At 35.3% G+C, this 16,865-nt stretch overlaps 1 protein-coding gene across 3 annotated transcripts in view; it reads right to left on the reverse strand.

Annotated features, from left to right (window-relative positions):
* The window catches only part of AK5 (adenylate kinase 5), a 141,833-nt gene that overhangs the window by 61,974 nt on the left and 62,994 nt on the right, over positions 1 to 16,865 (reverse strand). For all 3 annotated transcript variants that reach the window (XM_081949011.1, XM_081949010.1, XM_081949012.1), the window contains one exon: positions 3,754 to 3,844. In XM_081949011.1, the coding sequence (XP_081805137.1) occupies positions 3,754 to 3,844 (91 nt within the window). The remainder of the gene's footprint in view (positions 1 to 3,753; positions 3,845 to 16,865) is intronic.

Genomic DNA, 16,865 nt, shown 5'->3' on the forward strand with positions numbered 1-16,865 from the left:
TGAAAAAGAACTAAGTTAGATACAATTAAGTCTTGATTATTAGGGGGGAAATGTTATGATACAGGATATAGTTAAATAAAGGAGGGATAATGATAACAACGTATACACAGGTATGGATACAACATAAGGAAATTGGATGTAAATTGTAAATAGTGATTTGGAAAGAAGGATTAGAAAACTTCGTTATTAAATATTATGGATGTTTAGCTAGAATAGGACATAAGGATTTAGTATTATTGAAGGATTTTAGAAATAGTAAATGAAATGCCAGTATGTGGTTATGTATTAAATCTTGGTATATTTTATGATGACGAGTCCCTTTTGGGAGAGGGGGCGGTCTATAAGTGCGAATAAAGTAAGTAAGGATGTTTAAACAATTATAGTCAAATGAAAATGGAGGTATGATGATGGTAACATGTATAAATATCTGAGTTAAAATACTTGAGTTAATATGAATTATGTTTGTTGACTGTGGAAGAGATGCACGTAAGCCTTTTTATAACCAACTGATACACTTTCTACAGTATGTAAAGAAGGATGTGTTGTGTTTGTTTTGAAAATTAAAAATTAAAAAAAAATTTTTTTTTACAATTATCTTCATCCTTTAGCTGATAATTGAGAATGTTAAAATACTGACATTCTTCCAACTCAGAGACAGTTGCATGAGTTTTAGAGATTTTTGCAGGTGGACTTGCAAAAGCCCAGTAGAGTATGGGATTGTAATTTGTGCGTGCAACATTTGCTTCTATAACATAAATCTGGGATCTAAAAGATTGAAACCCAAGGGAATTTCTGCAGTTCTAAAGAGCTATCAGACAAGGAACTGGATGAAAAAAACACTAATCAATGAGATTAGACAAAAAGAATTCTTGAGCAGCCAAAAGGAAAGTCAAGAAATGCTTAACCACAATTATTATGGGAAGAAAGACAGGATATTAATCTAAATAATTTACTTTACTTTTTCCAGGAAGTTGGAACGAAATGGAACAAATCATTACACGAGACCATTTAATTTTGCTTTCAATTTAGCCCTAGCCTCTCATCTCTAGGAAACACACAGTAAAACCTCAATTTAAGGGAAGAATATTTATTGTTCCTGAACGTTGGCCAAATCACAAATTATGTTATTTACAGTTATTTAATTTATGCAATGTTGCAATTACAAAAATGATGCAAATTACATCATTTGCAGCAAATTGAGTCATTGCATAATTAATAGCACCCTCATGCAAATGACATAAGCCAATAAAAAGATCTTAATTTATGTAATGATGAGTGGGAAATAAGGCAAGCAAGAGAATTGCTTAATGTTGGCACATGTTTGATTATTCATTTAAATACTGGAAATCTTTCAATCTTTAAATAAAGCCCAGCTTTAAATAAATGCAGATCTCCAGTTGGGACTGGTGATGTTGCTAAAGTGCTTATATTCTTGCAGAACATATTCTGACATTTGCAACCATAATGGATATTATTGGCATGTACCAGCAGAGTAACTACTTATAATCATTGTAAGTAAGAATAATGTCTCTTCTTTTTTTTAAAAAAAAAAAAAGTCTTGAATTAGAGACTTTTTAGAGACTCGAATATTTCAGGTTCCTGTAATTGCTCATTTCTTTTCTTTTGGGATGAACATACGGCTGCCCAATCACAGATATATTTAAATTCTTAATTTCTCTACTTTTCTTTTTAAGGCAAGTGCAATCACTTCCCATTAGCGAAGACTTATCAAAAGGCCTTTCTTCTCCAGTCTGTCAGTCATCGCTACAACTGCTCATTCATTGGCTAAAATCACTGAAAAGCAGGAACAAAATAGAACAAAACATTCTTACAAAATGAGCAGACTGACAAAATGATTATACACTTTGTTTGATAGAGACTCATGTCGTGTTTTTGTTTTTTTTAAATGAACACTTAGAATTGGGCAAGTGTGGTTTTTCAGGGAGCATATGTCACTTCTCTCCCTTGGAGACGACATGGCTCTCCTCTCTCAGCCTGTTTACATGGAAAGGGCTGGAAGGACCCTCAAAAGATATTTATGGAATGACTAGGAGCTGAAAGGATTCCAAACTTACCGTACACAGAAGCAGAAGGGCTCTGCATCTTTTCAAAGAGTTGCTAAACTTTACTCACCCTAATATACCAATGCATTGCTTATTTATTGATTTGGTTTGCATTTTTAGGATATCTTTCTATTCAGAAAGAACACGCAAGGAGTTATACACCTTAAAATAATGCCAGTGCAGAATAGAACATTTAAAAAGGTAAAAATCTTTTTTTTAAAAAAAAAAACCCAAATAATCATTTCTCTGTAGTTATTTATTTATGCTCAGGAAACATTATTAAATGGATGAAAATGTATACCACATTCTACACATTAAATTTTGTTACTCGAAAGAGAGAAAAGAAGTTTGAAGGGGTGCCCCATGATGAGAGAATATGGGTTACCTGCACATCCTCAACAGAGAAACAATTGATACTATCACCACCACCCTTATGGACCGTACCTGTGATGATCACTGATATGTGGAATGATTACATAATACTATTGTGTAACAGCTTAAAAAGTAAAGGTTCCCCTCGCACATATGTGCTAGTCGTTCCCGACTCTAGGGAGCGGTGCTCATGTCTGTTTCAAAGCTGAAAAGCCAGCACTGTCCGAAGACTTCTCCGTGGTCATGTGGCCAGCATGACTAAACGCCGAAGGCGCACGCAACGCTGTTACCTTCCCACCAAAGGTGGTTCCTATTTTCCTACTTGCATTTTTACATGCTTTCGAACTGCTAGGTTGGCAGAAACTGGGACAAGTAATTGGAGCTCACTCTGTTACACGGCGCTAGGGATTCGAACCGATGAACTGCCTACCTTTCTGATCGATAAGCTCAGCGTCTTAGCCACTGAACCACCGCATCCATATAACATAGCTTAGGACCAAGTTATTTGAGGGTTCATCTTTTCCTAGTTACATCTATCAGACCCACCAGAGCTAGGAGGCAAAGTATGTTACAGGTCTCCTCTCTTAAGAAGATACATCTAATGGAACCAAAAAGCAGGGTCTTCTCCATGATGGATTCCTATGGAATATCATTCCCATGCAGATAAGATTGGCTCCCATTCTGATACTATTTCAGAAGGCCCTGAAGAAATGGTTTTGCCAGAGAACCCAGCAAACACCAGGGTGATACTGAGCCCATCAAGTGGTTTATTTGATCGCTGCCACCAGGGATGTGTGGTTTATTGGATTTTATATTGTGGGGAGGGTATTTTTGTAAGCTGGATGGAATCACCATGGGTGAGTTGGATGGTCAAGTAAATTATCTCAATAAATAAATAAACATTATTACACATTATGATCACTACATACTTTATAAAATGTATTCATATAGTTTATTAACTCTCACTTAAAATTTTTAAATCGTGTGGAATATCCCGAAACACCATATATAGATGTTTCCATATATGAAATAAATACAAAATAATACATGCAGAATTACTACAAAACTATATTACAAATAGTCCTCATTTAGCAGCCACAACTGGAGCTGGCACCTTGGTGGTTAAAGCAAAGTGGTTGCTTATGATCTTACTTCAGCTTTCCTTTGTTTATAGATCTGCAAAGGTTGCAAGTGCAAGGGTTGGTTGTAGAGTTACTTTTTCATCACCCTCATAACTGTGAAGAGTTGTTAGACAAGGCAGTCACTAAACAAGGACTACATGTATTTTTCACTATCAAATTTAGGATTTAATACTCACTTGGCCCAGGTTCTTGAGTGGGAAACAACTTATTGTCAACAGCCAGGCTTATGTTATGGAATACTTCTTCCTCATCTTTATCAGCATCCAGCTAAGAACAAAAAAGAAGACAATCAGATATCTGGAAGAAGGCAAAGTAGTAAATCAGTCCCAATGGATGGAGCTAGGGGTTCTCATCTTATGTTGTACAATGTTTGTGCTGTAAAGAATGCCCAGACAATTTGGGATGATATGGGAACAATGGTTTCTAAAAAGCTAATAATATTGATAATATTTATAAGTGGTGCAGCATTTCAGAATGTAAGGTTCAAAGGTGCTTCAGCGTTCTGGAATAAGACATATACAGATACTCCTTGACTTACAACAGTTCGTTTAGTGAAAAATGTGACTTATGACCATTTTTCACACTTATGCAGCATCCCCAAGTCTAACTTGGTAGACTTGTGATAGAGCAACAAAATTTTAGGCAAAGATAATAAGTGGCTAGAAAAGATGATAGGGAATCATATAGATTTTAAACCTGAAATGTTTTTATTAGGTATAATGTCAGAAAAAATAAAACTATGTATTTAATATTAATTGCTTTAACAGCAGCGAGGATTATATTCGCACAACACTGGAAATATGAAGTTACACAGCAAGATGAAGAGATAGTCAAGAAGATATTAGATGGTGCAGAAATGGACAGATTGACGTTGAAAATTAAACAGAAAAAAGATGCAGATTATTATCAAACATGGAATCTATTTTACCAGTGAGTGGAAAAAAGAGGTTGGGATTAAGAATGTAAATTTATAATGTTAGGCAATAATTACACAATGAACACAATGTTCATTAAGCACTCAGAAATGTATTTAATAGAAAACCAATTAATGTTTTTTTAAAAAGAGACAAAACAGTAGAAACAGCATCATAATATAAACTTTTGTATATATATGTGAACAATACAGTTCATTTAATGATCGTTTGACGTTACAATAGCGCTGAAAAAAGTGACTTATGACCATTTTTCACACAATCAAAATTCAGACGCTTGGCAACGGACTCATATTTATGATGGTTGCAGTGTCCTGGGATCATGTGATCACCCTTTGTGACCTTCTGATGAGCAAAGTCAATGAGAAAGCCAGATTCACTTCAACAACGGTGTTACTCATTTAACAACTACAGTGATTCACTCAACAAATGAGGCAAAAAAAAGGTGGGAAATGAGGCAAAACTTACTTAACAAAGTTTTTGCATAGCAACATACATTTTGTGCTCAATTTTGGTCATAGGTCAATGATAGCTATCATCCTTAAATAATGAAGGAAGTATTGGAGACAGAAAATGGGAGGAGGCAATTAAAAAGTCCTGGGAGCCAGTGACAATATTTTATTGTCTAAAAACCTGGTGCCTTTTGCACAAGTTCTTTTGTTAATCATTGCTTGTAGAAATGTTCTTTTTGTGTAAGATCTAGTTATTTTATATCAATTTTCAGCACTGAAGAGAGAAAATAAGTATTGTAAGATGCTCTTTACTGCAAATTGAGCTTGTCTTGTTTAACAATACAATGCTTTGAATTTTATTTTTTTTCTATCACATTTTATGTGGATACACAGTAATTGTACCTGCTTATCTGCTTTTATTCTCTGGTAGGACTCTATTTATAAAAAAAAAAGATCTATTAGGTGAAATGAACAGTTTATGAGAAAACAACAGCAAGTACCAATAGATCAGAGACTCCCAAGCCCAATTGGAGACTGCAATGTAGGAGAGATCATTGGTCAATGAGGTCCCGAAATAACAACAATTCTTATTCTTATTATCTTCATTAAAAGATAACACTTCCTGCACCTCAGGGCTGAAAAGAAGAATAGAATGATTGATGAAGTCTTGGACAAACTCTGCAACACAGAGATGGTCAAAAGTGTTTTGTTCCCTTCCACAGTGTTAAATCAGCTTGGCTTACTAGGGTGGACTGCATAGGGAGACCCTTAGGCCAGAAGTGGGAGAATTCTCAGGAAGAATTAGAATAGAGTCCATATTTGAAGCAATGATGGTTTCTTCCTCCAGCAATGCTTTTTTGTACTGTGTTGCATCTCCTTCAACAGGAACTTCAGTTGGAACAGTTCAGTTGGAGGCTCACTTTGCTCTTCGCAAAATGATCAGATTCATCTGATGATGGACACTATTTCAGGCAGTGGGTTGCATCATACAGAGATAAACTGCTTGTCCTGTTCACGTGGATGTTATTCAATTTCTAATCTCAAGGATGTGGAGAAGGTAACTGGTGATGATCATGGCCGCCAGCTGTTTGTGCCTGACGGTTTAAATTGGCCAAGCTGAGTGGCTCCGAGTTTAAGGAAGATGAGGCTTCCTTGAGCAGGGGAGGAAGAATTCGTAAAAATTTTAACAAAGCAGATCTTCCTTGACCCAGTAGATTTCTGAAATTGTAGACCAGTTTCAAATATTTTGTTCTTAGCTATATTTATCAGGAAAGTGGTGGATTTTTTAAGATTCCAACTGCATTTGGATTAAATGGATTATTTAGATAAATTCCAATCAATGTTTCATAATATGTGAGTGACCTGCATTAGAAATTAAATAGGGGGATACAACTGTCTGGTCTTCCTCTTAGCAGCTTCTGATATTATTAATTATGATATCTTCCTTGATTGTTTAATGAGAGTAGGTCTTTGGAGACTTTGGTCCTTGTCTAAGGAGTGCCCAGAGAGTGATGCATGTAGATCAGGACTTCAAACTCATGGCCCACTAGCCAGATGCATCACATCGTTTAGCAAAGAGGAAAAATGTCATGATACATCACATAATGCCGCCATGATGACACAAGTTTGAAACCACTGATTTAGGTTATTGACAGTGGTGAATCCCAGTACGGGCGTACCGGAGCCTACCCGGAGCACCGGATACCGTTCCGGTACGGTGTTCCGGAGGCCCCACCCGTTCGCCCGAGCTCCTTACCAGTCTTTTAAGTCTTCAGCGCTTTCACGCACCTGCATGGCATGTACAGCGCCTTTGCGATGCTCCGCTGAGCAGCTGGAGCATTGCGGAGGCTCACAGAGGCACTAAGACACATGCGCACGCTGTGTGCATCCATGTGGATGCCACCAGGCCCGTTCCAACCAGTTGGAACGGGATCCGGAACCCACCACTGGTTATTGAGTATTGTGGCTAGTGGACTGAAACCCTTCCTGAGTCAAATCCTAGGAGATATTTACTTATGATTTACTAACAGCTTGATTTGACTGTTGCTATGAAATTTTCAATTACTATAAAAACTGTCTCAAAAGCATGTGGCATGTAAAATGCAGCAGCCATTTTGCAAGATGTTTCCTCTGCCAAAGGTAGGCAGGAGAAAATATTCTCCTGTATTAATCTTTTAGTATGCCATGCTCTCTTCAGGGAGGTATTCTTGACTATTTACTCTCAGTATTCAAGAGAATAGAAAAACACATATCTTGCCACGTTTTAATTGACTTTAATAATTATTTTAATTTTAATTGCATCAAATTCAAAAGTTACATTTTATATTTTGTATTTTGTTTAAATTCACATAAAGTGCTCAAAGAGTGTTTAAGCAAACAAAATGACAGGAGTCCTCATTTAATTACTAAATAGGTAAATAAACCAAACAACTAGTTCATATGCTGTATTTCTAAAGGAAAATAAAATGTATGCAGAAAAATATAAAATGTAGAAAGAAAATGAATCCAGTATAAAAAAAAACCTTGCATTTCAGTGGCATGCATATTCGTAGTTCCTATAATTAATGTCTGCAAAAAAATCAGTCCTTTCAAAGATGTGATGACATTTTAATGAACTGAAAAATTCTTTTGAAAATTGTAGATTAGATCTGATTCAAAGTGATAAGGCACTTGTTTCTTTGCTTTTATCACTCCTTCATTATCCTTCTTAGCTGAAGTCATAATCACATCACATGTCAAAAGTTCTGTACATTAATTAGACAGAAAGTATTTTCTAGAGATTTAATAAACCAGGGAACATCACATCAGATTAGCAAATTGCCTGTATATTCTTGGTACAAATCAGTAGGCTAAGAATCAGCACAGCATACTGAACAGATTGTAGGATTGTTTTTGCTCAATTTGTATTGATTATAGGGAAGATTTTTCTCTTTTTTGAGAGTCTTAACTGGCAATTATATGTGGGTTTTCTTGACATTTTCCAAAGGTGACTGAGTGGCCCAGCGTCACTCATCCAGGTTTGTGGCTAAGGCAGGCTAGTGGTGGCTAATTGGTGCCTTTAGCCACTACTCCAAACTGGTGCTCACAGATTACACCAGTGATGGTACTTTTTCAGCACCAAGTGCAAAAAAGGAAGCACACACACGCACACTTGTCGGGGCCGGAACCCAGAAGAGGAGCAGCCCAGGGGGCATGTGCCAGCCAGAAAATGAACTTCCGGTCTCCAGCATGTGAATGCATCCTGGCCAGTTACTCTTCCAGTTACTGATGTGCATGCGTGCATGACGATCAGCTAGCCAGCATGCATGCTCACGCCAGAAAATGGAAAACCAGCTCTTCCAGTTTCCGGCACTGCTGCACACATGAAGGCCAGCTACATGCCACAAACCCAGAAGAATAACGGGCAACACCAGGTAACATGGCTCCACATGCCACTTTGGGCACGCATGCCATAAGTTCGCCATCATGGGATTACACTATATGTAAAATGAAGTTATATACTGATGTTGAGAGAGCACATTTGGTTTTCTTACAAAAAGTGCACTTGTTGATGCAAATATAGAAATACTGTTCACAGCACTCAAGCCTATTCATCGCTCGCTACTTACCTACTCACCATAATGATCACATATTCTCCTTCTGGGTATATAATCTAGCCAAATAAAAGGTACTAGAAAAATAATTGTCTACCAACTAGGCAGGTAAAATTTGAAGCTAGCATGCTGAGCGAGATGTGATCCTTGTATTTGAAAACATGAAAGAGACACAGGGAAACACATACCAGTTGCTAAAGTGAACATCTCAGTTTACTGAAAAATATTCCTTTAATATCAATGAACGTAATGCCAAGGACTTTACCCAATTGTGAACAAATGGGTATATATTACCAGAAAAATGAATGTTAAATGTCTTGGATCAATGTTGAAAAGGAGTATAAAACACATTCTATTTTTACGTTTTTCACATTTACATTTTAATAACAAGAACAAGTATTTTACTATCAAGCAAGTGAGAGTTAGGAACACTGCAGTGAATAAACTTCAGGATGGATAAATTGAATCTTTTCACCACTAACATCATCCTATGTAACGTTTCCTATTTCAAAGATGATTAGAGTAAGAAAGATCTGATTATATATGCTGACAGGATACATCTGAAGACAAACGCAGACTAAAAACACAAGAACTGCTTAATAAAAGAAGAAATCCACCATGGTTAATGTTTTGCACAAAAAAAACCATGGAAAAATTTAAAAAATATAACTATGCTTAAGATAAGATAGCATTAATATATAAATGTTTAAAATTAAGTTGCACTGAATATGGGAATATGGGTTTTAGGGAAGTATAAGTCAGCAGGAATCTGGTCTGGGCCAGTATAGGAAGTCAGGCACACAACTTGACAATGCTGCTTCAGCTGATTATACTTATTAATATTCATTAAAACAATGAAAATGCAATTGTTCGTTGTCAAACTAGCCACCTAATGAAGCCTATTTATACACACTTTCTTTTAAAGAAAAAAACCCTTTCTGAGAAAAAAATTGCTGTACTTAATTGGAAGTTTATTCACTGCAAGGTTAAAATGAGAACTAATGAGACTAATGAGAAGGTAGGCATTGTGATGACTAATTAGTAGGATGTACAATTTGAGGAAAAAGCAGCTTACGATTGCATTTTAATTGCTTTTTAATGTAATTTCAGATCTGCTGAATTCTTCTACATTATTCTGTGCACATGAGGCATGCACACACATACACACACACACACACTGTTCTCATCTAACAATTTGTAACTGCAAAGTAGCTTTTTTTTTTTTGTAAAAAAATATATGTCTAGCATACATCCTGTTTCCACTACTGTTGATCATTTAATACAGAAATTGCTCGCTTTCTCTTAACCAGGAACCATAGTAGAATTAATGGGCATATGACAGAGATTTTCGACAGGAATATCTACGGGTAGTACTCAATTTACGGCCACAATTGAGCTCAAAATTTATGTTACTAAGAGAAACCTTTTAAAAGTAAGTTTTGCCTCATTTTACAACCTTTCTTGCCACATTTGTTAAGTGAATCACTACAGCTGTTAAGTTACTAACACGGTTGTTAAGTGAATGAGGCTTCCCCACTAATTTGCTTGTAAGAAGGTTGCAAAAGGCATTCACATGACCCTGGGACATTACCAAGCATCTGAATTTCGATCATTTGTCCATGGGGATACTGCAACGGTCATAAGTGTGAAAAATGGTCATAAGTCACTTTTCTGTCTGTGATTTACACTATTTATTTTTATATCCTATTATTTTAACCTAAATTTACTTCTTACTCTGCATGAGATAACTTCTTCAAGTTTAAAATCCAACTGCTAATTTCCCCGAGTCATTAAAATTTGATATTCTCTGGAGAACGAGCCAGATGTCGCGACGACACAACGTGCGGTCTCGATAGTCCAAGACCGCCGTTGATTCTTTTACCAGCCGCACGGTCCATATGGACCTAAACCATCCCGAAGAGACAATGACAGGGAGACAAATCCTTGCTGGTCTCAGAGACACCGCAAAGTCCCTGATCGACCCAAGGGAAGTTCTCCAAGCCGGCGGTAAACAGACAGCCCCCAGGCTGACAAAGTTGGAGATGGCTCTGGAAAGAAGGCAGTGAAAGTGAGTCCAGCTGGTGAGATTTTTTTCTTTGAGAATGATTGCCCAAAGAATTTTTTTTTAAAGATAAATTAGTCCTTTAAGCAAAAGAATAAAGCGGCGAAATTTATCTTTATTGGACTGCCTTAGAAAGTTTTTTTTCCTCTTCTATGTAACAGTTTTGTGGATTGAAGTGATTGGAATGCTTCCTGTTTCTCCTCTTAAGTGAATGAATTGATTTTTTCTCCTAATCTGTGCTACCTTTATTTTTTGGCTGATCTAAAACTTTTTTCACTTTAATAATCCTTCCTCTTACTGATTATTAAATTTTATTAAAGACACTTAGAGATTTTTGTTTTCCTTAAGCTTGATACGAATAAGAGAAAGTTGAATCTGCCATTCGGAAGCCAGAACTTGGTTTTTTTTTCTCTTTTTGAAACAAAGTATCCTTTGCTCTATTTTCTCTGAGTTTGTTGACATTGTAACTAGAGGGTTTGCAGCTTGTCTGTAGAGACTGATACCGGCTCAAGGACACGAACTGTTTTCTTGCAGGTGTCTTTGTGGAATATTTTGGACAAGGGAAGGGAAAGAAAAGAAAAGATAGAACCCTCATTTTTTTTGAAAAAATTAAAAGGATCTTATGTTTAAGCAAATTTAAAACAAAAATATTTTTATACATAAAAGAGATATTGAGGGCGAGAGTGGCAGTGGATTTTAAACTTTTTCTTTTCTTCTGGGAAATATGCATTCATATACAGATGAAGAAACCCTAAGCTACCAGGATTTTTTGGATGGAATTCTAAAGATATTGGAAGGATTTGAGATGTTTGATAAGAAGTTAGATAGATTATTGTCTGGCTCAATAAAAAATGAAGGGACTGGAGCCTCAAAAATTAAAGAAGAGAGTGAAGATATAGAAGATAAAGACAAGATAACAGATAAACCTAATAAGGGAGCACCTCTGAGTGAAAGTGGAAGGGAGGGAACGTGGAAAAGTGAATCTGATTATTATTATATACTTGATGATCTGGAGCTCCACCACCCCCCGGTCAAGATATGGATTTGATGATGGAATTAAGAAGAGAAACAGCTTTAGAAAGACATCGGATAATTAAAGACATGTCAATTTTAATACCAGTTCAAGGGCAACAAGACTATATGAGAGATCTTTCAAGCAAAAAAGTGCAGAGAGAAGTTTTTAAAAACTTTATAAAGAAGTTTATAAGAGAATTGACACAACAACTGGTTAAAGAGATAAGACAGTTTTGTTCCTGGAAAGACACAGGCTGATGATGAAGGTTGATAACTCAAAACTTAGTTAACCTTTGGTGATTAATAAGTAGGATTTCTTAGACACTTTTAGAATGTTTTCTTTAAAATGTTTATTTGTTAATTAATAACTCATTATGATAATAATAATGAAGTAATAATCTCAATTAGTAAAAATAATTTGGATATAAACTGTAAATTGCGACCTGGGGAAAAGATTTATCCATTTCACTAATATATTTTTGTTTAGATTTTATTATAAAGATGCAATTTTTCTTGGGCACTTATAAACTTTACTAACAAACTTTTGTTTAGACTTTATTATAAAGATGTAATTTTTCTTGGGTCAGTGGGGAGGAGATGTGCTATAAATGACAAAAAAAAATCTGTTTTTTTTCTTTAGATAACTATAATAACAATAAGAAAATGTTAATGGATAATGTTTAATGATTTTTATATGTCTTGGCATTGGTAAAAGCAATTAAATATAAGCCTTAGATAGTGAGTTGGGGGGGAAAAGGGAATATGCTATAAAAGGGTAATTATTGGAGGTTTATAGGAATAGCTAATGAATGCCAGTAGGTGGTTGTATCTTCAGGTGCAAATCATTCTAGATAAAAGCATATTTAAATAATTATAGCTAAATGAGAATGATGGTACATTGATGGTAAAATACATAAAGATCTTCGATTTTAAAATGTAAATTAAAAATATGAAGGATGTATAGTAACGCACGAAATTCATTTGTAACCAATCGACATGCTTTCTACAAGATGTAATGAAGAATGTTTTTTTGTGTTTTTGTTTAATTAAAACAATAAAAAAATTTCTAAAAAAAATTGATATCCCCTCACATCACAAATAATTTGAACCCCTTTGTGCTTTATGTGATTATATCAATGATACTTTTATTTTTAAGATAATTTCTGTATAAGTCAACCACTTGTTAATGTTTAAATATACCTTAATGTAAATGCCTCAGGGGGTCATTTTGAATTCAAGTCATATTCCTCAGGAAACATTTTTTAAAATAAATATTGCCTCAAGGCAGTCTATCTCCATGCAAAAATATTCCTCTGCCAGCAGAATTTCTTCATTTAAGCATGTTAATGCAATCTTCTGATATGAACTTACTTGTGGGAAATGTGCATATGTTGAATTATGATACCAAAATCCAGCTTTCAATTAAAGTTCTTTTAGCTAAGTTACTAAAAGTCACTACAATATTTAAAGGTCAAGCGATGCTATTTTCAAATATTGCAGCTTAATCAATGTCAGAACTAAATAATCATTATTCTTTGTTCACTTTCATATCCTGAAACATATCTGATGTAATTTATTTACTTCCATCTTCATTTTATGTTTCCTGGATCATATACTTGATTTAAACTGTTTCTCAGACTGCCTTTTTGCCTTGGAAATAAAATTAAATTAATGGGCATTTTAAAAGTTAGCGGAGTCTGAAAATTGGATTAGAAGTTAACCTGTTTTTGTATTTAGCCAGCTTATTTCCTTTTTCTTTAATGCAGACAGTTGAGCCTCAAGAGACCTTATCTTCTCTAAGATTGCGCTATGTGGTTGGCTTTGCTTCTATCCTCTGTTTTGAAACAAAAGGGTTTTGATGGATTCACTCACAGCAAAATGTTCAAATATCTGACATCCAGTGACCCACAATTGGCTTCAACATAATACAACCCTGCCATTTCTAAAAGGGGCTTCTGCCAGATTTCTTCTGAGATTCCCAGTACCCCAGTACTCCCAGTACAATTTTTTCTGAATTCCAAAGTTTCTAAGGATGGCTATTTATTTTCCTAGATAAAAATTATACCCGTGCAGGTAATTATGCTGACAAAGCTTTACTCCAAGCATTTTGTTACAACCCTAACCGTCAAGGTAATAGGCAAACGGGAGGTTTATTTAATCCTATTGATCCTTGCTATTTTCACTTACAAAAGTCCCTTAGTCACAACTCGCTCCCTAATGCTTTCAAAACTGTGTTGGGAGGATACGCAAAAGTAAAACAGAGGAAAATTGACAGAGCTTTGCTTTCTAATGCAGTTCCTTCCAGATTTTAAGCTACAAAGCAAAATCGTACATTCAGAATTTTGAATTCTTAATCCAAACTAACAATATTTTTCATTCTTAGCTACCTAGTTCATACAGAATAATTCTTCCTTTTTAAACAATATATAACAAATGATATTTGCCAAATGTATGTAAGGCACTAAAAAAGCCAAATGTATGCACAGTGAATCCCTACCAATTTAAACACATTCAGAACATGTTTTCATTACAATCTATGCTTAACTTGTCTGAAACATTCCTGTTGCTTTTTCTCATCAATTTCAGTTATTAATTTTATTCCTAACAGCTCAATAAAATTATCTTGTAAGTATAGAAATTAAAAAAAATAAGATACAACTTAGATAAATAATACTCCTTTAATATTACTTTGATTAAATAAATTTATATATAATTGAATTAATTAAATCGGCCTAAAAATAAAGTACACAGCAAGAATAAAATACTGAGAAAGTCCAAAGTAACCTGGTGCCAAAAATAACTCAGGGTTAATGTTGAGAAAGTAATATAGAAAAGAATCTTTGTTTTGAGTCACTTTCTCATTTAAAGGATGTCCAAAATTATAGGTACCGTAATCCTCATAAAGCCACTGCCTCATTTAACAACTGTTTGCAATTACAAAGGTGATGAATCAGTAAGTTTAAGACCAATCCTTGCATTTATGACCTTCGCAGGTTTGTAGAGCAAAGGAAAGCTGATAAAATCATAAGCACAGACATGTTTTTACTTAAAAACTGCTTTACTTAACGACCAAATTGCCAGTCCAAATATGATCGCCAAATAAGAACAAATAAGTATAATATAATAGGATTGGAATAGAGTTTGGAAGGATATATTTGTTCACATAACATACAGTATACCTATGGCTTGGAAAATTGAAACTAGCATTGTAAAGTCTTCCAGAGTCTCTTGGTGGAAAGATGGGTAGCATATAAATGTAATAAATAAGTAAATTATGGTTGGTTCCCTTAGCACAAATGTGCTAGTCATTCCCGACTCTAGGGAGTGATGCTCATCTCCATTTCAAAGCCGAAGAGCCAGCGCTGTCTGAAGATGTCTCCATGGTCATGTGGCTGGCATGACTAAGCCCCGAAGGTGCATGGAACGCTGTTACCTTCACACCAAAGGTGGTTTCTATTTTTCTACTTACATTTTTACATGCTTTCAAACTCTAGGTTGGCAAAAGCTGGGACAAGAAACAGGATCTCACTTGGTTACGCAGCACTAAGGATTATAAATTATAATTTAAATTAAATTGTAAATTGAGTCCAAAAGTGGATCAGCAGCCAGCAATCAGCACTTTGGGGTAGGCCAGACTAGAAAACCAAAGTTACGAATGCCGATACTACTTTTATTATAAAATTAGCCTCACAAAACTTTGCATGTATGAATGTGCCTCCCTCTTCCACCCTTTACCTTCAAATGAATTAGGTAAGATCATCCCTGAACACTTTCCAAATTATATTTCTGCTTCAGATTCTTTTCTTTTTTTTTTTGCCCGACTGTTGTCTTGGTTGCAGCTCTTCCTGCTGTTCCTCAAGATTACTCTTACTGCTCATCACACAGTCAGTGCAGATGGGAAAATGCTAGCCTACTGTGAGCGTATCAACCAGTCCCCATTAATAATCTAGCATTCTACTTTGATCTAATTGAAGTTCCTGGAATTTTACATAGAACATGTTGCAATTATTTAAGTGGAAGATTATCAGAAAATGAACACCTGTTACACAAGTACCTCAGAGTTAGCACCATAATTGGTTACATCAAATTAAGTAGATAAAAGATTTATTGGCTATCGGGAGAGCATCTCTTGTATTTTTAATGACCATAAGGTACCCTTAGTCTAGCCATCCTTTAGTGGCAGTGTATCCTTATGCAAAATACAGTGAATGTCACTTAGTCATATGCAATATCTCTTATTTTCATTGAGTCTCAGTTATTTTGGCTGGTATCCATTTCCTTGTCTAACCTCTGCTTCAGAATGTCTGTCAGTCCTTCAAGGTAGATCAGGCCAGAAAACCCAAATTATGAAAATACTAATTTAATTGTAAGATGACAGTAAGAAAATCTTGTAAGCTTGAAAGTACTTCCACTTTCCTTGCCTTTACATTCCAGAAAACTAGGAAGGGTCAAATTATGAGATGCTTTCTTAAATTGCATTTGAGGTTTGGACTCAGATTTTATCAGACTGAAATCTAGGCGTGGTTCTTCCTCCTGTCTCAAAAGATTATTCATTCCTAACAACGCATTCTAGTATCAAATATATTAGATGAAAAGTAGACTGCATGTTGGTCATGGACTAAAGTGTTAATGGGCATTATCTAATAGGTCCTACCCATCCCTACTGAGGAACATACTGATAAAATTGTTTCCTCTGGAAATCATTATCTGTCACTGCATTAATGTATGGAATTCGCCACCAAATTTGGAAGGAATTGTTGTGGTATAATATCCCTGCTGCTCAATTCAGAAACCTTATCCAGAAGGACTCTATTATCAATGATATCAACGGCTGTTGCAAGGTCAAAAAAATCCAACAATTTATCCCATAAATTTCAAAGCCATATCTAAATAGAAGTTGACCAAAAATTGCCTGGTATTGATTAGTGAAGACACACCAATAATGTTATGTCATAATATGGCCTGGAGTGACCTTAGTAAATTATGAAAATGGGGGCATTGTAAATTTTAAACCTTGGTTTATAGTACAATGTGTAAACCAAGCCAACTCTGACTTATTCAATGAGTCAGTTACACGAGCCACAATTTACTGTAATATCTAATCCCAACCAGTTTATCAACCAGTTTCTCAGTGCAAATCTTAATGTCACACAGCATACGAGTTGTTAATAAGTATTCTTTCTAATTACGATCTATAATATCTCCTTACTATTCCTCCCTTCATTCTACTTCTAG

This window comes from Natrix helvetica (genome assembly GCF_964273705.1).
Source record: "Natrix helvetica genome assembly, chromosome: 3".
NCBI classification, from domain to species: Eukaryota; Metazoa; Chordata; class Lepidosauria; order Squamata; family Natricidae; genus Natrix; species Natrix helvetica.